Source organism: Leguminivora glycinivorella, chromosome 7, assembly GCF_023078275.1.
Source record: "Leguminivora glycinivorella isolate SPB_JAAS2020 chromosome 7, LegGlyc_1.1, whole genome shotgun sequence".
Classification (NCBI taxonomy): domain Eukaryota; kingdom Metazoa; phylum Arthropoda; class Insecta; order Lepidoptera; family Tortricidae; genus Leguminivora; species Leguminivora glycinivorella.
The window spans coordinates 19822518-19846543 of NC_062977.1; the positions used below are offsets into that span (position 1 = coordinate 19822518).

At 35.9% G+C, this 24026-nt stretch overlaps 1 protein-coding gene across 1 annotated transcript in view; it reads left to right on the forward strand.

The window, feature by feature from the left end:
* Positions 1 to 24026, forward strand: part of LOC125228404 (serine/threonine-protein kinase NLK2) — a 173452-nt gene that overhangs the window by 93874 nt on the left and 55552 nt on the right. Inside the window, 2 exon segments of the mRNA XM_048132968.1 lie at positions 8152 to 8281; positions 10066 to 10121. Of these exon segments, the coding sequence (XP_047988925.1) occupies positions 8152 to 8281; positions 10066 to 10121 (186 nt within the window).

Consider the following 24026-nt stretch of genomic DNA (forward strand, 5'->3'; position numbering starts at 1 on the left):
GTTAAAATTTTACATTCCTGAACTAATTCTAAGTATTTAATACCAAGAGGTTAAGAAGGAAATGACTATAAACACTTATTATTTATAGTGTTTTCATTCTTAAGACCACACATAACTTTGTTATAAAACCAGCACTAGCAAGCCTATGTAATAATAAATTACCGCGCCCAGCCACAGCAGTATAAAACTTTTTATAATGAAATTTGTTTATCCAACTTAATTACTGGAAGCTTACATAGGGCTTGGCTTCTCTTGTTAATACCGCCACACATATACTCACACTATAGATGATGAAAAGATTAAATTTAAATGTAAAAAATATAAAATAAAAACAATTTAAGGGAAATGAAGAAAAAAAAATGTGCTGATAATCAATATTTTTTCACGCAGATGTATGTATTTTTTAAAAAAAAAGTATTTACGAGGTGTAATAATAAACGAAGTACGGTTAACCAAATTAAATTCTAGGGCAGTCTAGAAACTACTTACCTACATAATATATAAGTACATAGGTAGATGCGCAGTTAAAGGTAAGCAGGCAGTTTAATTTGTTCCGAAATCCGTAAAAGAAACACCTGCTTACAAACAAGTGGACGTGTTCGATTCGGCATGTCCATGTTTCGCAAACAATAGCAGGAAATGTTTTAAATTATATGCGATAAATTTATACAAGCTGAATAACCAAACATTCTGAATAAATAATATACAGAATTGGCGTCGGTTATCGCAATCATGTATCATTTGCCATCGGCATAATAATATGATCCATTCTATGCACTGTCTCTCATTTTGCCCATTATTTTAATTGATCTATAATCCTCTAGGCACTCTTAAATGTTTCCAATAATCAAATTGGCTGATTATTGCGTAAGTTGAAGACCCAGGATCGATTCCTAGATCGGCCACCGGTTGCCTTGGTCGTTATATATACCTTTATCAGTTTTCAATAATTAAAATGTGTAAGATCGATGTCAACTTGCCCTGCTACAATGTAGGTTTAGGCGTATGTTTGACAAACGAAGAGCTGCTGTACATCTATTAAAAGGTACAATATTGAGCCGTATTTCCCGAAGATATCTCTAGAATCAGTCCTTACTTATATCCAAATTGAATACTCTGAATAAGTTTGACCTACACTGTTATGTATTTTAGGCTGCCTGGCTATTTTAGGCAGTGTTAGGTAATTATCATTCATTAGCTATTAATGGAACATGATATACACAGATTATCGTTGTCATGTCAAGTACAGGATATACCACCTCAGCCAGAGTTGCGTCAAACGATTTCGGTGTGTTCGATGATTATATGCCTAATAGTAGTTATATTCTGCTTGTTATGTTCGTAATTAAATATGATTGTTAAATATATAAAACTTAAATGGCCATTTGTACTCTTTATTACCTTACATAGTTAATGTTTTAATCATAACTTTATCATCTATCTTAACACTGCGAAACAGTTCGTTTAATATTTTACGACGCTAGTTTGTACAGACTATACGTCTAAAGCTTTTTATCACCTGACTAGATTTACCTGTTGCCGTCATTTTGTATTACTTCTCGCATGTTTAAAATGGCATTTAGGAAAGTTCATGTCAGATAATAATTAAATATTTTCCTTTTGGTTTACAAAGGTTAACCAGTTTAATCCATTAATATGTCAACCCTCCACGATGCATTTATTCTATTTGTGCATATGCAAAAGCTTGTACAAATAAAATCTAAGGCGGTTACTTAATGTTTATTTTTAAAACTAGATAATAAACATGTAGGATTAATATTGTAATATTTTCGAGCCGTTTAACCTCATAAAAATTAAAAACTTAGAGCTTCCATTCAATTCGAATCTTTATTTTGACAAAAAATTGCATTTATAAAGACGTATATTTGCAGTTCTTGGTTTCTTCCCTTTATAGGTATATTAAATTAGGAGTCATCAACGGTATATTTCGATACAGCCGTTATGCAGCTTTTGGCTTCACAATCTTCCATTAAATAGTACCATAATGCACTCAAGAACCTCTACCGGGTTTGATTCCGTAGCGGGTCATCTAACCGAGTCGCTCGGCATCCGCACTCTTATCTCGATCCACGCCCGATACATGCTCACTGCTTACCATGCCTTTGTGACATCGACCCTAAGGTACGGAATAATATTTTGGGGTAACTCTACAGACCGAGAATTAGCTTTTCTGGCTTCAAAAAAGTGTGTTAGATCCCTGTGTGGCATTAGTTTTGAAGAATCGTAGATCCTAACACTTCCTAGTCTGTATATTTATGAAATGTGTATTTTTGTTGTAACAAAGGCAGCCCTAACGGGCCTCGTGATATACAAGGCTACACTTAAAAGCACTTAAACAATAAACCCGATCTATAATGGTTTTATTAAGACTGAGATGCTCCCATACAAACGTCAAGACAATTCTTGCTATTAGCATAAATACTTATCTGCTTCGAGATTTTTTTATTTTCTGAAATTTAAGGCGAATAATTGTTGCAGATAGACAACAGGCAAGGGAACATAATTATAACATAATTAATGTTTAATGCTAATACGAATCTAGTTTATTTTTTATGGCACTATTGCGCAATAACTAACTATCATTGATACTGAAAGGAAGAATATGACGATTTTTATTTTATCTTTTATGGATGGGTAAAACCGATTTAAGGGGGCCCAAAGGAAGTAACTAAATTCTGCTAGTAAACTAAAAAATCTTCAAGCCTATGCATGCAGAACTGCTTTAGGAGAGGAGAACGTGATTAAGACATTTTTTTTTTCAATATTTAGGTCACATGCAATTTTATTTTACAATCAAAATAAACTATATTATAGGACTTTTACAATTTTCTGTACTGGGTCGTGATATACCTACATGTGTAAACGTTATTAGAATAAGTATATTTCTGTATTACTAGACGAACTCCACTGCATAGCGGGTAGTACCTTTACCTCACCTCATCGAATAATGCAAGCTGACCCGTACATTAAAATTTTCATTTTCATTATTTTTTATCTCGCGTTTCGTAATATATTTTTATAACAAACTATATATTTTTATAAACTGCATAAATGTGGCTTTTTATTGATATTTATTGCTTTTAGATATATATTGTGTAGAAAGAACCAAATAGGATAATGTTAAAAAAAATAATCACATTTTTAATATTTAAAAAAAAAAATGTATTTTATTTTATTTTAAGTTCATTAATCACTAAAATAGCCATAAACTACAATGATTACGGCTTTCGTGTGTTAAAAATAGTGATTACACCTGAAATCATTGACAAAACTTATTGAAATGAGCATTCAAATCACCCTATCGGGCGATGTAAATTATTTTTTATCACTCGTCCTATAATATATTTCTATAACAAATTATACATTTTCTAAAACTATATAAATGTAGCTATTCAATATTATTTTTTATTTAGAAAAAACCATTACAGTTTTCATAAAATGTGAAATAATATGTATAAAAAAAATCTCGTTTTCAGATTTTCCCATTTTATTTTGTATTTTTGTTCTAAAATACATTTTTTTTTGTTCCAAAAATGAATTCCTCGTCCTTCATTTATCCGAAAATGATATATCGCATGCCCTATTTTGTATAGTTTTGGAGAAATATGGTTTCAAAGGAAGCGCGGCGGCGCCAGCCTTCCCCCCTCTTCCCTCCTAAATTAAGGGGGGCTCTCGATGCCTCCCGATCTTTATCTACTCAGGGCCACCCAAGGAACAACCTGTGCCAAGTCTCAGTGCTTAATCATAAAATGCAGGGTGTTGTGCAATAGCGTCCCCAGTATAATACTTTTGCTTGCAATGATTGTAGAAATATTACACATCGACCACAGCGTAGGTAATTCTATATACGCTGGGGAAACCTTTATAAACATCCCACATAGCCCGTATTTCGACACTATGATCGGTGGGTAAAAAGTACTTTTTTCTATTATCCTTACAATTTTTTACATTTTGCTTATACTTATCGCAAACGTAATCTTCAAGCAAGCAAACAACGATCGTCTTAGAGCACATTGATTGTAAGAGACCATCATCATTCTCTTGCCCTTATCCCAGTCACTTGGGGTCGGCGCAGCATGTCTTTCTCTTCCATACATCTCTGTCACTCGTCATCTCATCATTAACTTGTTTTAGTTCCATATCATGTCTCACACAGTCCATCCACCTCTTGATTGTAAGAGACCGCCGACCGATTATCCGTATCCCGCTAACGATACCCATATTATCCGTATCCGTATCCGTATCCGTATCGCTATCGCTAACGCTATCGCTATCGCTATCCCTATCACTATCCCTATCGCTATCCCTATCGCTTTCCCTATCGCTATCCCTATCGCTATCCCTATCCCTATCCCTTATCAAGATGTTTAATGATATAAGGCAGCGTTCCCACTTAAGCGTCGCGTATCTCGGGGCGCGCAACGGACGTCTCCGCCACGCCGCCTGAATGTAATTCAAAAAACGTCTCCTCAGTACATTTTGTATAGGAAGGACGTAAGACGCGCCCCAGGCGGCGTGGCGGTGGCGTGGCGCGCGCCGCGCCGCCTGGGGGCGCGTCTTACGTCCTTCCTATACAAAATGTACTGAGGAGACGTTTTTTGAATTACATTCAGGCGGCGTGGCGCGGACGTCCGTTCCGCACCTCAGGACATGCGTCTCTTAGATGTGGCCGGTCCCTAACACTTCAAGTTCTCGCGCTTTGCACACATATTTAAAGGCACATACAGGTCGAACGCGATTAATTAACATTATTTTTACCTTTTTTCCCAACGTTTCGGCCAGGTTGCACTGGCCGTGGTCGCGGAAGACTGACGTCCCAGCAAAATGTCACCGGAGATGTAAACAACACAAAACTACCCGATATTAATTTATATAAATGTTCGGGGTAGACAAATAAATATAATCTACCCGCTTTTAGTTAATGTTTATTTCCCACCATGTTTATTTTAAAGGTAAAAATAATGTTAATTAATCGCGTTCGACCTGTATGTGACTTTAAATATATGTTTAATGATTTCTTATCAAGTGCTAAAATATAAAGTTTCATGGTTTTTTCATTTAAAATTAAGAAATCCCATACAAACTTTCAACCTCTTTTTCAACCCCTTCATCCCTTTTTTCGAAATAAAAAGTAGCCTATGTTCTGTCTCAGGGTCTAAAGATTGTCTGTTCCAAATTTCATCAAAATCGGTTGCGTGGTTTAAGCGGGAAAGCGTAACAGACAGACAGACAGACAGACAGACAGACAGACAGACAGAGTTACTTTCGCATTTATAATATTAGTATGGAAGTATGGATAGTATGGATGGATGGATTAAATTAGGAGTCATCAACGGTATATTTCGATACAGCCGTTATGCGAACATAATTATAACATAATTAGATGTACCTATCATAATTAACAATGGGTGTACCTAAATAACGTTGAGTAATTTACCACAAGCTGTAAGTAAATAACTTTTTAACAAGTCGACTTGAAACATGCTGACATGTATCTAATGCATTTTATTACTTGGTTTTTATGATTTGATTATCCATACGATCTAGTCTAGACGATCACCTACGCCCGTATTCTATCACTATCAGATACATAATAAAGATCATGCGCTGTCTAACTTGTCTAAGTGAAAGAGGATGGAAATCATATACCGTATACCAAAACAACTCACCGAACAGTGGTTGATATTGATACATAACATAACGTGTCAAGGACTAAAAAAAAATATCTGCCTACATAGACAAAGCATTCACTGGATGGGGGTGTCAAATACCGCTAGCAGTCCGTGTGTGAGCGATGGCAGTCGTTAAGTGGTAACGCTGCGGTCCGGCGTAACGGCTAGAGTGAGAAAAATCAAGTTAGACTGCCGACGAAACTAAACGTGCGATATTGCTCGTCGATTGTTAGATCTGTAGCTGGACAATGAATAAGTGTAAATGTTAAGTCCTGAGGCATTAGAAAAACATTCTGTCGATGATGTTCAGTCAGTTCGTCAAGATAAAAAAATGGATCAATTTAATAACATATTAGATTGAAATTGAATTTCATGATTTTTTTTTAGTTACCTTCATACTTCGGAGCCAACAAACAAAAAAAAATACAAACTGTTTGAAATTAATTATCCTATAAAAAATACGTACTTTTATTTTTCCATAAAATCTAAGTGCTTTAAGCCGTTGAAGCTATAACGTATAATTGCATTCAACTTTCAAGTGAATAACAAATTAGCAATTGTGCATTTATATGTAGGTATTTTTTTAGATACTACCTCTCTTGAATCATAATGTTGTAATATTTAAGCCCGTTCTGCCGGCGTCTTTGAAGCAAATTAGTATTATAACTTCTCTTCATTTCGCTAACGGTAGAAATATGCTAATTTGTTTTTAAATACAATTCCCAAGTCCCTGGCTAACGGCGCTTGTGCCGATATCAATAAATCTCCAATGCGAAAACTTTTTCAACAAATTCAATTTAGTTGGAAATATGGTTTCCTAAAATCGCGATAAATCAGTGCACCGCTACATAAATTACATACGCGCCAACTTTGATGTTAGACCAACACTTTTTTGTGTAACTAGCATGTGTACACTTGTACAGTAATACACTTATTATTATGCAGAGAGAGAGATATATCTAAACGTCATACATTGACATGAAACTGTCATCATTTTAAATCCACAAATTACCCATAATATTTTTACCTGCGCGTGATTTACATTCATTCATTATTAGCTATTATAAGCGAAGCCTATACTTTAGTATATTTTATGTTGTATCATCATCAAGCCATACCTTCACGTAAAGATTATGGATTAATAGCGTATTAATTAAAATTACCTGCTGACGTCGTTAGTCAATCTTGAGACTCAAGACTATAAATAAATAAACAAATATTATAGGACATTCTTACACAGATTGGCTGAGGCCCACGGTAAGCTCAAGAAGGCTTGTGTTGTGGGTACTCAGACAACGATATATATAATATATAAATACATAGAAAACATCCATGACTCAGGAACAAATATCTGTGCTCATCACATAAATAATCGCCCTTACCGGGATTCGAACCCGGGACCGCGGCGCAACAGACAGGGTCACTACCGACTGCGCCAAACCGGTCGTCAAAAGGACTATGGACGCAAAGTCACGACCGAAACAGCGCAAGGCAATTGCTTTCGTTAGTAATGTAACGCGCAAACTTGATTTTAAAGTTATATTCAAACTACTGCGGGCTGAGCGACATTTAATATTATAAATTGTTATTTGATCCTGAAAGTTTCAAGTTATATCAAAGGTTAATCAAATCAAAAACTATGAGGTTCTTGACAAAGCCAAGACATGGGACAACTAAATAGCCGGTGCGTCACTGTTTAACTTAGTAACAATCGATATCTTGATGAAATTTAAATATATAACATTCTCATTTACTTAAATACTATGTTATGAAAACGGCCGTCTGCATAGCAAGGCTTTAAACGTATTTACGTGAATATATTAATATGAAACTAGCTCGTAGAGACTATTAACTCGTCCAAGCTCTAAGCAACTCCTAAAGCTCAGCCGTTTATTAAACATGAAACATAACTTTCCGGAACTATAGTGCTTATAGACTTTGGTGATAATACTTTTAACGAGAAAATGTATTCCTTTATACAAACAAGGCTTATTTGAAAGCTTTTTGTAAGCGAAGGGCGTGTGTTTTTAGAGGTAAGAATAACAAATGGGTAGCCTGTTTCCGCTGTTTGTTTGTCCGTAGGTACGTCTAAATCTTATTAGACGGAGACCAAGAGGTCAAGTATTTTTCAATAGAGACTAACAATACAAGCAGCAAAGCAAAGTTACATACTGGGTTCTAACGTAAATAGTTGGAGACGTACAAACATTTGTCATCATTATGTGGAAAGTTGATTTGTGCTGTGAACAGAGCAGAACTGTGCATTACTGTGCATTACTTTTTAAAACTTCATCCCCTTCAAAAAGACCAAATAATATTTGAGGGGTTTGTTTGTTGAAATAACTTCATCCCCCTTTGTTTGTTGAAATAACTCTTAACTTGGTCCATTCAGGCTATTGGGCTGTTATAATATCGTTTTATGTTACCATTGTTAAATTGTATGTTTTGCTTGTTGCAGGGCGGTAACGGACCCGCGCGATGGCCGGCGTGTGGCACTGAAGAAGCTGCCCAACGTTTTCCAGTCGCTCGTCTCCTCCAAGCGCGTCTTCCGCGAGCTCAAGATGCTGTGCTTCTTCAAACATGAAAACGTAAGTGTAGAAACGTCGGTAGTACAGAATACCCACCTTTACTTGTACCGGAGTTGTGGAAGAATAATACGGGTCGGCCCGCTCGGCCGTACTGTACTAGCATGGCAAATAATTATAAAAAATATTAAAAAGGTAAATTCTTGATAATGTTCGTGACTTAAATTAGTGATAAAAATACTGGAATAGGTACCCACTAAACTTCATTGCCTGGCTATATATCGAGTTCGGTTTTATAATGAGAATTCTAGGAAAGATTCAACGACTGTTTTAACTTACTTACCAGCTGCAGTATTTTCATTATAAATAAACAAAAAAAATACCACTGTACATTTAATTCAATAACACATAGGTAGGTACTTGAATATGTAATCTCTATAATCAAAATCGACAATCTGCCGTATTAAAATTCGCAATTTAACAATTGTTTATTTATGAAAATGACTATTAAAGAAATTCAATAAATTTCAACTAACAATGCAATTACGTGGCAGGCGTGCATGATAATTTATTCATTTTCAATGAGTTTCATCGACCGTCGCTTTACTGACGGCGTGTGCATTTGTCCCCGCGTACAAACAAGGGATTTGCATCGAAATGGGGGCTCGGATCCGATGGCGAGCATTATGTCCTTACCGCGAGTATGACGGACGCTAATAACATGTCACTGCCGCGTTGGATTAGCGATAAACAACATAAACAACACATTTGCAAATTTCATCACGTCCCTGCTACCAATCCCATCGGTGCTGTGACTGTATTTAGTAGATAAACTCTGGTCATCATTATTATTTTAGTGTAGAAACCGTATTAAGACACTGATTTCATTTAAATATACACCGTGTTTCACTTAACACTAAAAACCTGAAAACAGTTTGTTCAGAATCGAGAGTAGAATCGATTGAGCTATATCTTGATGGGGGTAATATTTTTATTTAAATTAGTATTATTAGTTATTTTTTACGTGCCCATTCTATTGTACTCGTAATACAACATTGTGTATATCGCATTGCTAGAGGTTGTTTACCTTTTTTCAGTATTTAGGGGTATTAATACTGGCCGGTTACTTGGACGATTATTTTTTCCGCTACTAGTTTGACGTTGTTTGTCAGTTTAATCTTAATGTTTATCATAAGTCATAACAAATTGAACTCGTACCTAATTACAACCTTGTCATTTTGAATATTGAGTTTATTTGCTTACTGCGATTACCTGTCCAATTTGAAGTTTACTGTGACAAAGCTTTAAAGTGTTTTACAGTGACATCTTAGCTGTCTATTGGTAAACCTTATGTCGTTGCAGTAACGTACACAAATAAATAGTCTTATGGTTTATGATGGTAGTTAGCAATTACTTTATTGAGTGTAGAGCTAAAAGTCAAGTAGAGCTGTACATAAAATTAAAAATTCAATTAAAAAAAAAGTAACGATCAGATTAAAAGATGAATTCTCTAGATGAGTTTAAAAAAATAAAAATCAGTTGGGGTGTCTGAGGTTTTGAGTGATACCGGAAACACCGTGTATATATGTCTTAATAGGCGACGATGACGATATTACTTATTAGACAAGTTTCACTATTCAAAACACATAATTATTATTTTCGCTAGATAGAAATAATTAATCTACCACACCTACCAGTTAGGTTAATTGTGGACTTTTTTAAATTTTACAAATAAAACAAAGAATGTAAATCTATTCAAAACGTACCTAATATATGAAGCTCACTCTACGAAATTGAATAAAAAAAAAACTTCGACTGACATTCACTTAACAAAATTTATTTTTCAGGTACTATCGGCGTTAGACATCCTTCAGCCGCCCACGCTAGACTTCTTCCAAGAAATGTATCCTTTTCGATAAACGGGTGTCAGCCGCAGCGGTGAGGCATGCTCGCTTACCCTCTCTCGCCGTGCCACGTGAGACTACATTTTCCTGATGTATACCTAATATGAGGTTATACGACTCAAGGTCTGTTAGACTCTTAGTAGTCTCGTTAGTCCCACGACCTATTTAATAGGTTTTGAAAAGTGCAGATACTTTGACCATGTTAAGTTTGGCATTGACATGGCGACAATATGTTGCTTTCGCAATTTCATAGAACCGCAATCCTAATCTTAGCATGGTCGGACACTGAAAAGATAATTCTATTTGAAATCATTATTTTCTTGTGTAGAACGCAGTTCAAACGTCATAAGAATATGTGAGGGCTAACGAGCATAGATAATGGGTGATAACTGATAACTATTTATTTATATCCATTGCAAAGCGATTGTCATATAATTATGTTATTAAACTAACTCAATAAATAGCAAGTGTTTAAGCTACTGTTTCAAGACAGATACCTGACTAGTTTGCACTCAGGAACATTGTCTTTGCACTATGATGACGATGCTATGGCATTAGACACACGAGTCACACGACCAACATCGGTCTTGATATCGGTAAATTAAATAATAGTATTTTATGCAATCGTGATATTATACACAGCTTTTCAGTCGAGTACCGTTTTTTGGCCACGAAGCTTGCTGAGTGGCCTAATAGACGAGAGCGAAAAGCTTAATTATATGACTATTGTATACAATACTTTTTCTATGAGTCATCATCTTCATCATCAATGGACGAAAAATATCATAATTCAAGTTAAAATTAATGTTAAAGGCGTCGTTCACCGTTGTATCCACATCGAATTACTTGGCAACCAATTCTTTGTAATAACCGTCTGTGATTGGTCGATAACGCGATAGATAAAAAAATGTGTTTCAGATGCAGAAAAATTTGCTAGGTATCGCAAATTAGTATAGAACTTGTATGAAGTTCTATTTTTGAATTTTTTTCAGTTAACTAAAGTGAAGTGTAATGAAATATTATAGTTGACTAAGTGTCAAAGACTATCGAACACTGAAAAGTCAGCACTTATAGTTTAGTCTGTGGTGTCCTAATTGACAGATTAAAGTCGACGAGTAGAAAAATAATTATAACACACCTTTCAGATCTTAACAACACTCAATTTAAATCAATCGGATATACAATTACACTGTTTAAAGTTTCATTCACGCAAGGATTGCAAGGAATAGTCCCAATAACCACTTGTATATACTAAATTTTCAATCCTAAAGTTATACGGTTTCTAAGTTGAAATTGAAATAAATAGAGAAATAATTCAAATTTAATGGCGTAAACTTATTACGATAATTAATAACTTTATTGTGTTTGTAGATTAGATTAGATTTAGATTAGATTTCTTTATTTCATGATAAAAATTACACTATAAATTTGCTACATGTCGAAATTATGTTTATCTTCTCATCATGATCGTCAAAAATTACATAATAGATTCCAAATAAAAATAATTGTGTCTCCCAATAAGGATCGTCATTTACAAAGAAAGAAAATACACATGCCAAGCTAAATAAAATTAATAAATTAAGTTACAATATCATGAAATTATCACGAAGCAAGAAAATATTATATAACAGAGAAATATAGGTATCATAATATCATCGGTCATTAAAAATTCAAATCCATGTACTCATTTACAGAGTACAGGGGGTTATCTAACAAAAGGTTTCTCAATTTGCGCTTAAATGCTTCGTCACATGGCTCATTTCTCAGATCGGCAGGTAAGTGCTCGTAGTAAGTAGGGCCGATGACTCGAGGGTTCTTTCTTGAAAGTGCCATGCGACGGGGGACTGTTCTCAGACGGCCTGTAGATCGAAGCTGTTTGCCCGGAAAGTCAATGCGTGCAAATTGGGATATATTATGTCTAACATATACATTCTACATTGTTGCTTAAACTTTCTCATATGATGAAACTTCCCCACATGATCTACTCATGACACGCATGTATCTAAACTCATACTTCTAGTTACCTGCATCTACATCTACACGCGTGGAATGTGTGCTATGTTCCATCCGTACATTGTTATGTACGTGTATGTTTGCTAACAAAATTCTATGATTATCGAGACTATATCACAGATCAGATATGTTTCAATACATCAAAAACTTTCGATTATGTTGTCCAAGTATTTATCTAACGTAGCTCTAAGTGCGTTATAAGGTTTTTTGCGAATAGCCAAGGATGCCGCATTGCCGTCATAATTGTCAAGCTTCAGCAGTTTTCCGAATCATATTGGGGTGTCCCAGAAGTAAAGAGACAATAATAAATTGATTTTTTAAATAAAATAACTGATCAAAGTAAATAAGTTACGTATAATAAAAATTAAAAATATAATAAAATTAAACATTTTATATCAAATTTGCACCAACGACGCCTTTGTACCCAATTTTTCTCAGATTAATTGCTGCTCGCCGCATGACAGCTTTTCCTGACTTAGCTGCCACATTTTTTGCCAATCTGGTCCACCGATGTTTGAAAGCTGTTATTGATTTGGGCTTATCTGTTCGTTTTTTATATTCTTTCTTACATAACGCCCAAAACATTTCAATTCCTCGAGCTTGGGGCACATTTGGAGCATTATTACGCTTGAGTATATACTCAATCCCTGTGGACTCCAAGTACTGGGTGACTTCAGACGCGTAGTGACAAGTCGCCATGTCCGGCCAAAACACAACATCTTCCGTGCGATGATATTTGTTTATAAACGGAATCAATCGTTTAATTATGCACTCCTTGAGATAAACCTTTGAGTTCATAGATCCAGTACAAATATAAGGTTCAGATATATTGCCGTTTTGGTCAATCGCTTGCCAAACGAGATATTTGTTAAAAAATTTAGCCTTTGGCAAGACTCTTTGCGTGTAATCCACAGCGTCTCGAGTGGTTGAGTGGAAATATTGCTTTCCAGGCACATCGCTCGGGTCCACCGGTACATATGTCTCATCATCAATAATAAGGATTTTTTTCAATGTTTTCGCGTAGACTTTACGACATCCTTTTTTAGCACGCACCTCCTGGTCTTTAATGTACTTGGGAGCAGATAGCTTTGCATAGGCTTTCATATTTAGGTCGTGCCTTTTAATTCTAGATACACTAGACTTGGATATTTTTAATTTATCCGCCACGGCTCTGACAGATATCGAGGGAGCCTGGTTAAACGCCTTTTTACCTTATTTAAGTTTCGAGCCGTCGAAACTACACGTGGTCTTCCCGGTAGGCTTTTGAAATTTTGCTCTTCTGTTTCTTCAAAACGTTTAATTATTCGATATAAGCTCGTTCTTCTCGATCCCTCTTGTGTAAAATGGTGTATTGTGTCTATTTTACCATGACACTCGTAATATTGAATAACTCGCTTCGCGAATAGCTCATATACAGCTCGTTTCATTTTCGAAAATCTTATGAAACCAATACGCAAATGCCGAATAATTTGACGTATTTGCTCATGTCAGTCGCCATGACAGTTTTTTTTCCTTTTTTGAAAAATCTGTTTTCGGCCAGTACGACATTAAAAAGTTGTCTCTTTACTTCTGGGACACCCTTTATTTTAACGTCAAAATTTACGATCGCCCGGATATCACAATATAGCAGAGATTAATGATTTAGCGCCCGGCTAGAATAGCCAAGTTCTATTTCACGCTGTCAATCCAAATAGATGTAACGCTTAGATGGGCTCAAGTTTCTGGTGTGAATTTTCACCTGGACTTTTTAAGTTTTTTTTTATTATAGTACCTCGATGTCATTATTTGTGAAGTGTGTAAAGACTGTATCGTTAAGTATGAAGACAACTTTGAGTAGCCGTATTTATTTGCTATTATATTTTTTTCTTATAACAAGCCATGGGCTTAATAAGGCACATAATAAGGTACACATTTTGTCCTAGAAACTCGACGTAAAGCATATGGTTTAGACAGTATTGACTTAATCCTCCCGAGTACCAATTACGATTCCGGACAAATGCTACTAGAAAATTCACAAAGTGCGTAAAAGACGATACGATTGCGAAAAAAAATTGTATGGTGCGAACCTCAACGACACATGATCCACAAAGCAGAATATCTGGACATAGTCTAGCCACTGTTATTTAAAAAATATAGTTCAGGATCTGTGTATGGCGGCCATTTAGAGAATGTGGCATGGTGCTTACTCTAACTCCGACTTTGATGTCAAATTTGACTATCATACATTGTTTATATCGATCTGGTTTAAGCACTGTTCAAACACCATGAATGTCAATTAGACTTTGGTCTATGGCTAATTTTTTTATCTGTTTCTCTCATCCTGCTAGCATCAAAAATTTACGGCAATCCGGAACGTTGCTCAAAATTGCGTTTTTTTAAATTATATAAATTCGCCGCATTTATTCTACAAGTACCCAATTGGAAAAATCATGAAGAGGACTCTTAAAGAATATATTTTGGCAGCATATTAACCTTTGTTTGTTGAAATCGTACAAAGAGTCATTGAAATATTCTCAAATTAAGCCAGATAGGGGTTGTCCGAAATTTATTTGCTAGACCTTAATGAAAGTACCATAAAGTCCCTAAAATAAAAAAAATATCAGACCTTCTTATATCAAATAGTACTTACCAATACCTTAAGATCATACTCTTGGAACATAATAATACAAAATTATGCACATGTCAACATTTAGACGAGGTTTGTTTTGTCCTTATACTTAACGATACAGTCCTTAATTCCGGAGTTTGTGAAGAAAATGGCTTTTCTGACACTTTATTGGTACTCCTACTTGTTTTTATAATTCTCAATACTGATTATGATTAGTGACAGTGAAAGGCAGTACGTTCGTGGTGATTTTGTTAACTTGCTTCTGGATTTCCAAGAACAATAACGAATAAACTCAAAATACGCTCGTCGAATCGAGCTCCTGATTGATTGACTTTGCTTTCGCTGCTGATCATTCCCTTTTATTTCGCGCGCTCCGCCCGATGTATAGGTGCTTCAATTAATAATATTAATTATTTGGCATCCTCCGGCTGCCGCGGCGAACGTCAGCTGGCCCCGAGCACAATATCTCGCTGCCCATGCCCCGAGCCTGACAATTTATTCCCCTGCAACTTTTATTGAAATTCGAATGGCACTCTTTCCTCGCTGGCTTTACCAAGTAAAACGAGACCGACGACAAAGGCTGTCCGAGACTAGGATCCTAAGAAATTCATCGAATTGAATATTTATTGAGAGACCTTTATGAGTAATGGCGGGGCTTTTGGTAAAGTATTCCCGGTCGAGTCCACTGTGGACGTGTATTTCCTTCGAATTCGGCTCCTTAAATTGCCGTGAAGGAATGTAATCGGTATTTATTTTATGTTGACTTCTTTATTAGGAACGGAAACTTGTGTTCAAGTATTCAGCTTTATTTATAGAGGGAAGTGGGAGCTTCATGTTGTTTTATGGTTCTTTATCGATGCCAATATTACTGAATTCATGAACTAAAGTGACAACACGGCAAATGGTAATAATTTAGTATAATAATAATTTAATAAAATCTTCCCAGTTAGACACAAAATTGTCTAACAGTTAATAATTGTCAATAAAGACCATTGTCTGGCTCTAGTATTGTGGAAGAGGAATTAGATTAAGTATTTGATTACAACATACGGATACCCGGGATACCATACTTTACAAGAGGCTTTTTTAATCAATAATGATGAAAGGAACCGATTAGGTATGTCTAGTAAGGCAAATATCGACATTCCTTATAACAATCAATAAGCAATAATGAAGTTGCGTAGCTACCACGTGAATCAATGATAAACACCAGTAAAAAAATAATGAGAACGTGCTCCATTCATTCCTTCGCAATCTCGAACACTGTGCGAAAGAAATTACTTCCCATTTTCTTCGCTATGCAGAGGCACATAATAACGTAATGGAAACGAAAACAATTATGAAAGTTCAACAGGCGAAATATAATATTCCGTAACGCCTTGATGGGCGAGTCTTGTGATGTTGGTGAAAGAAAAATACCGCAAGTTCCGACGAGTCGGGGCTTTCAAAGTTTACTAAGCGGAGTAGACACCGGATCAAAACATACTTAATACGAAGCTATTACTTTTTATATTACCGCTGAAGAAAAATTGGCATCTTGAAAATAAATAATTCAGTTGCTTGTGTAATGCAAACAATAAGTTGATTGTTCAAAATTATGTCACGGATCCACAACTGTCACAAAATTTACAATGAAGGATTTTCTTTCAAATATTATTTTGGACTGCGTCTTTGTGTTATTATTTATAGCATCAGTAAATCGTCTTAAATATTTGTACAATGCAACCACGTCATCACCAAGCCGACAATTCTGCTACTAGTTGCTAATCGGCTAAGCTAATACTAATTGAAGCATCATCATTCATCACTGCCTAGTAATAAACCTATTAACCGCTCCGATGATTTGTTTACTCCTCGCTTTCCCATCAGCCGTCCACCGAAATAGGACTAAGTGCTTCCGCCAAATAAAATGCAGTGCCATTCCCCCTTTGTGCGGCATTCTTGACGTTTGCACTGACTCATACTGCGTCCTAAAGTAATATTTATAACATTTGTGTGAAACTATCCTTTGTGGCTTGCTATCTGTCGTTTGTCTTTCGATTTATATGGCTTTAAATATGTTTCCGGCGCTTAAGCTGCAAGTTTGCATGCCCATATACGCACGAAAGATAGCCGCTATTCATTTGAAGTGACTTACGACGTATTTGCATGGAATTAGAACGATGCGCTTTGTCGTCTTAGTAGATTAGGAAAAGTTATTGTGTTTACCTGTTTCTCTTTACACTGTGTTATGGTGATGAAATATTATTAAAGGAGTTAATGTCTCTTTGAGAGGCCATGAAACGTTCAGTTACAATGCACGAGTTGGGAAACAAAGGGAAGAAAAGGAAAATTGGCAGCTCGATTCTTTCCGAGGCGATGACGTGAATCGACTAAGCACTTTTATCGAGTGCCTCCTTGCAGTATCGATATATATTTATCCGATATCCTATCGATAATTTTCTCACGATATTTAGTTTTGATAAAAGAGAGCATATATCGCATCAGGCCACGATGATTTAGCCTTCCGATATAGTCGTTTTTAGCCGACCGACCACGTTCAAATTGAATTACCTTGTTAAATTCAATATTGTAATATTATAATCGATTCAATTACCTAGCATAATTTAGATTTAAGACTTGCTGTACCCTGTCAGGGTCCATGTGAAACTAATATAAATATGTAACACCTAGATGTAACCATGGATGCAATAAAGAAATGATGAATTATTATGAATATGACATCTTTTGATCATTGCTTTGTCTAAATATCATCAGGCAGTAAATGTATTTGTGTTTAGTTTGTACCCATTGCAGTTGTATAATATATTCATAGACGATTTTGTTGCGTAAGCGACGTTCCCATAATATGTTTCAGTAAGCGTATTCATTCATACGCACTTCCATAGCTACCAGCGCAGTAACAGTAATCTTTGGCATTCGTTTGTTCTCGCTCGTCAAGCTCCGTAACAAAACATAATTCTACACAAGGCCTTTGTCTTTCTAAACTGCTGTTGTTCTTCGGTCATTTCTTTTGTTTGATTGCGCGCAATTCGTGTCTTTGTTCCAGGCAGGGCTAGTTCGCGCATCGTGCGGTGCAGCGCCCTTGCGCGTGCGCTTCCTAATTAGCGGCCGGCGTGGGCCGCGTGGCCCGATTTAACCTCGCCGCGTCACGCCCGTGCTCGCCGGACACCGGCCGTAGAACGATGCACTCGCCATCGTAACCACTTTGTGTCTACGAACACTAACGTAGCTAAATTATTATAGTTTTTACCTCGTTGCGATAAACTTTACGATTGGTCATCTAGCGGTGTTAAAGTTGGTGAAAACAATTGAAAAATATTTATACTTATAATTGCTTAGATTTATTCTCTTGTACTGCCTGGTGTTTTTTGTCTTGATAAGCTACCTGACTATTCATGTTGAACCTTTTCGGAGTAGTTGAGCTTTATTTTCGTACATGTTACAAAGTTTAACATCTCAGACAACTTCCTTTATGTAAATTCCTTTTTTAGTGGTCGTTCAATACTGCCGAGAAATCGATTTGCGTCGGTAAAAGCTAGTAAATTTAAGTTAATTTATACTTAGTAGTAGTAAGGCGGCGGAATTGAAAAAAGTCGTCTAGTTTTGAAGTTGATGTGACTGGAGAGTATACTGCTGACAAGTGGTATCGTTGTGATCGGTAGACTTTACTGAGTACGAAATAATGACTTGTCACTTTCTCAGACTGTGGGGGGGTTAACTATGACGTCACAAAAATCGCGGTCCCGGGTTTAAATTTTTTGCCAATTTGTCTAGAACCCCTTATCCAATTTTGAAAAATGAGGTGTCGATTGAAAGCGTATAACATGCTGATTAAGATTTATTATATGTGAAGAGTATAGTTTTGTTAGTTATTTTTTAATTAATAATAATGCAAAAAATACTTTTTTTTTACTCTCTTTTTTGATTTTTGTGACTCAAAAAGGCAATGAAAACGGCCACTTAGCTAAAAAATATGTTATATAAATCATTTAACTAATGTAGTTATCTGTTGCTTTTTAAATTTCTACGATCGGATAATAAATAAGCAAACTACAACCACATACCTGTAGGCGGGGAGTACCGCTTGACACGCGTTCCCATACATTCGGCGTCTACCAAATTACACCTCGCGCAAAATTCGTTTCAAGCAGATATACCTCTAATCTTATTCATCGTAACCTATCAATATTGGTATCATTTGAAAGTACAATTAAAGTACTTTAAGAAACAATGTCAATCATTTTCATAAAATCAATAATCGCCAGTCTGCGGTGGTTACAAAGGAAAAAAAGTGGGTATGCAATTTGACTGGTTTCCTAGGTTTGATACCCTAGACGAGTTTAAAAGGGGAGGTAAAGGTGACATATGGGTTTTTCTCTGGCCTAAAAGCTATACAGAGGGTCAGGGGAGAAAAAAACTAGGGTTTAAGTTTAGTTTTAAGTTATTTTTTCTTTTATTTGTTGATTTTATTGTGTTTAATTTTTTTGTAATTTTATCAAGGATACACATTGGTTTCTTTTGCTGAAAATTCCCTTTTTTATGAGAAATGTTATGAATTTCATGGCATTTTCCGATAGAGACTAAAATTAACTTTCAAATAAGGCCACATAGTCATACTGATACATAGTCATACCCTTAATATTATATAAGTAAAAGTATGACTATGTGGCCTACTGATACATAGTCATACCCTTAATATTATATAAGTAAAAGTATGACTATGTGGCCTTATTTGAAAGTTAATTTTAGTCTCTATCGGAAAAAAGCCATAAAATTCATAACATTTCTCATAAAAAAGGCAACTTTTAGCAAAAGAAACCAACGTGTATCCTTGATAAAATTACAAAAAAATTTAACACAATAAAATCAACAAATAAAGGAAAAATAACTTAAAACTAAACTTAAACCCTAGTTTTTTCTCCCTGACCCTCTGTGTAGCTTTTAGGCCAGAGAAAAACCCATATGTCACCTTTACCTCCCCTTTTAAACTCGTCTAGGGTATCAAACCTAGGAAACCAGTCAAATTGCATACCCACTTTTTTCCTTTGTAACCACCACAGACTGGCGATTATTGATTTTAAAAAAATGATTGACATTGTTTTTTAAAGTACTTTAATTGTGCTTTCAAATGATATCAATATTGATAGGTTACGATGAATAAGATTAGAGGTATATCTGCTTGAAACGAATTTTGCGCGAGGTGTAATTTGGTAGACGCCGAATGTATGGGAACGCGTGTCAAGCGGTACTCCCCGCCTACAGGTATGTGGTTGTAGTTTGCTCATTTATTATCCGATCGTAGAAATTCAAAAAGCAACAGATAGCTTAATAATGTAGTTAAATGATTTATATAACATATTTTTTAGCTAAGTGGCCGTTTTCATTGCCTTTTTGAGTCACAAAAATCAAAAAAAGAGAAAAAAAAACGTATTTTTTGCATTATTGTTAATTAAAAAATAACTAACAAAACTATACTTTTCACATATAATAAATCTTAATCAGCATGTTATACGCTTTCAATCGACACCTCATTTTTCAAAATTGGATAAGGGGTTCTAGACAAATTGGCAAAAAATTTAAACCCGGGACCGCGATCTTTGTGACGTCATAGTTAACCCCCCCACAGTCTGAGAAAGTGACAAGTCATTATTTCGTACTCAGTAAAGTCTACCGATCACAACGATACCACTTGTCAGCAGTATACTCTCCAGTCACATCAACTTTTCCCGAGACCCTCTCGCCGCTCTACTATAGTAAATTACGCCACAATAGGGTTTGTAAGGTTACTCGCTGGGTGACCGACCGAGCACGCGTACCCGGCACGCGGTTTATGCCTACAATTAAAATTTACTTTGAAACAGCGTAGTAAAATCACGTTTTGACACTCGGAACGTTCCAATTTGCGCCATAATATTGTTGTGGCTTCAATTCTGACTTGCTAAGATTTGAAGCGGTTTGGCAATTGGAACAACAAATGAACAAGGAAGGAAAATTATTTTTTGTGTGCTTTTAATTTGCTCCTTCCTTATCAACACAATGCCATTTTAGATTTAGAGCAATTTCAGACTCATATTTTGTTTCTTTACTTTATGTCAATTGGAGTAGATAGGTACCCTACGTACAGTTAACCAATTAGAATCTTAGGCCACTCTAGAACCCTGTCGTATTGACACTGTGCTTTATTTGCTATAGAAGTCGGTTCGACTTTTACTGTGAAAGGGTTGGTTTAGTACCGTTTGGTAGCCAAAATTTCGTAACCGGCTACAAACCGGGAATCTCGATTCCTATTTTGTAGCCGGTTACGTATTGGGCCAGAGTAGTGTCGTTTGGTAGCTATAAATAAATAAATAAATAAATATTATAGGACATTCTTACACAGATTGACTCAGTCCCACGGTAAGCTCATGATGGCTTGTGTTGCAGGTACTCAGTCAACGATATATATAATATACAAATACTTATATACATAGAAAACATCCATGACTCAGGAACAAATATCTGTGCTCATCACACAAATAAATGCCCTTACCTTAATGGCCTTGCCTATGTTTTGTAACTGGGTACAAATTGGGAATCGATATTCCCGGTTTGTAGCCGGTTACGTATTGGGCCAGCGTGGTACCGTTTGGTAACTAAGTTTTGTAACTGGCTACAGAACGGGAATACAAAATTCCCTGTTTGTAGCTGGTTACGTATTGGGTCCGAGTTACTGTTCGGAGTTTCTACCAAATCGAAGCTAGGACGTTGTACATACGGACAGACGGAAAGAGCGAAACTATAAGGGTTCCTAGTCAACCTAGTTGACTACGGAACCCTAAACAAATACTCAATGTCAGCATTATTCGAATAAATCATATATTCATGACGGCCAAAAAATCCCATTTTCTAACCAGTTACAATACGGGATATTTTTTCCCGTTTGGAAGCTGGTTACCAATCATAGCGACGAATCGGTAATCATTTAGTCTTTCTCATTTTGTAACCAGTTACAACACGGGATTATTTTTCCCGTTTAGAAGCCGCTTACCAAACGTGGTTACAAATCGGTAATGGGAAAGTCCCAATTTGAAGCTAGTTACGAATTGGGATTTTTTCCCGTTTCGAAGCTGGGTACCAATTTTTAGTTACGAAACGGTACTAAAGGAAAGGGTTCTACAGTGGCCTAGGATTCAGATTGGTTGACTGTACAATTAATGTCTCAAAGTAACCTCTGTCACTTGACCTTACCTCCATGAAAACAAAAACAATTATACGTCCCGGTACGACCTTTCGACGAACGATGATGTTACACTATTCCTTTGTACGTCACGACCTTGTCTCCCGAGTGAAATTCGTCAGAATCTCGCCGAAAACATTAAACAGTTAAACACTCACGGGTGGCCGTGATTCACCGACACAATGTCTTTATGATGAATGTCGCACTGTACAGTGCTTACAAATAAAAATCACTGCTAAAGTTGACGGCTCTTTGTTCAGACCATAAATATATTTCATTAAACTTGTGAACTGAGGGTGTTAATCATATTTAAGCGACTTTAAATAATGTATCTGTTGGAAACAAGGTCTAATTCATTTGCAGGTCCCAAATTGAAATTTATTTACAAGAGATGAGTTTTTCGGTCGCTTTACCGCATTTGTTCAAGCTGAAAACCGCAAAAAACACTGAACGTGGTTAGCAACGCATAGATAACAATTAAGTTTTATTTTCATGCGGCAACCGTTTCTACTTATACAGAGTTGTGGGGTATATTCAGAACGACACAGCGCATGACTTGCTAATATTCAATATTCACAATCAATAAGCCTGATGGAAAATTCATTTAAAAGGTCGCACGTAAATCTTTAAAAACGTACGTTAGTCTAGCAAGACTTCATTTGTCGTTGAAGTTTTATTGTATGTCACTTACTTATTTTAAAGGATTATTTACTATGTCGTATATTTGTGATTCGTCTCGCTTCGCATTTTGCAATTGCGAATGGTTTGATTTATGTTTTCTCCCTTTGTTTTTGTTTTCTTAGCCGCGAAAGTAATTTTATTCTCGTAGCAGAGGGATACTTTTTTGTAGCGAAGTAGAAGTAGATGCATTAAACGTTTTTGCTGTCTTTAGTACCTAATTAAAAGTAGACCTTCGTTGACAAAACTCCGCATTCCTTAGTAATAAAGAATTAATTGCATAGGTATTACAGTGAAACCTGGATAAGTGAGACTTCAAGGGACGACAAAATTTATCTCACTTAAAGAGGTATTCCACTTATTCAGGGTCTCAGTTAGACAGGCATAATAAAATGTTTGTCTCATTTACAGAGGGTATCACTAATAGAGGCCAGAATAGAGGGTATGTCAGTTATAGAGGTGATAAATAAGGTGTTTTGCATATAGTTATTATTAGTTGCATACTACTTAAAAGAAAAGGTAAATAAGCCTTGTCTTTAAATAAAATATAAGACTCTAACGTCATTTTGTCTTAAAACTTTTATAGGTATATTATAAAAGTATTTTTTTTTTATATTTTTATGTAATTTATCGAGATTTTAGTTTTAATTACTTCAAATAACCAAGAAAACCCTTACACTCATCAAAAAGGATCAATCGCGTAATTTAAAGATAGGCTAAGAATTATTAAAAATATGGAAGTAGATTTTTAATAAAGTCCAAGTTACAGAGGTCATAGATTGACTGTATCTCAGATACAGAGGTAAATTCCTATAAAATTCTTAACAAACAATTAAGTTAATATATATTTCAAATACAGTCTCAGTAACAGAGGTAAAATACACACTCTGTCTCACTAATAGAGGGAAATGTGACTATAAAATCAAAAAGGCTAATCTCACTTATAGAGGTCTGTTTTGTCTCACTAATAGAGGTAAATCGGTGCGTAAGTGTCGGGACCACACCTTGGGCACACCTCGGACACTGGCGATCAAATATATGAAAGAGGCGCGTTCCTAGCACACAGTCTAAGCTCGTGTAGGTGAACGCGTACTATGCTTGTATGAGTGAGATATGACAGGTCGACTGTTCGCGTTTTTGACAGGCGGTAACTGTGAGGTAACCGAGAGGGGGTGGGCGGCACTTTCAGCGGGGAGCGGGAGTGGCCATACTGTACGAAAGTACTCTTTATTATACTGTGCCTTGGGTCCCAACTAAAGAGGTTTCTCACTTATCCAGGTCCCACTTAACCAGGTTTCACTGTATATACTTTATCTGCTCTTCATTAAAATAATGATTTATTGCTGTGTTATAATGTAAAAAATACTTATATACTTATAGGTAGAT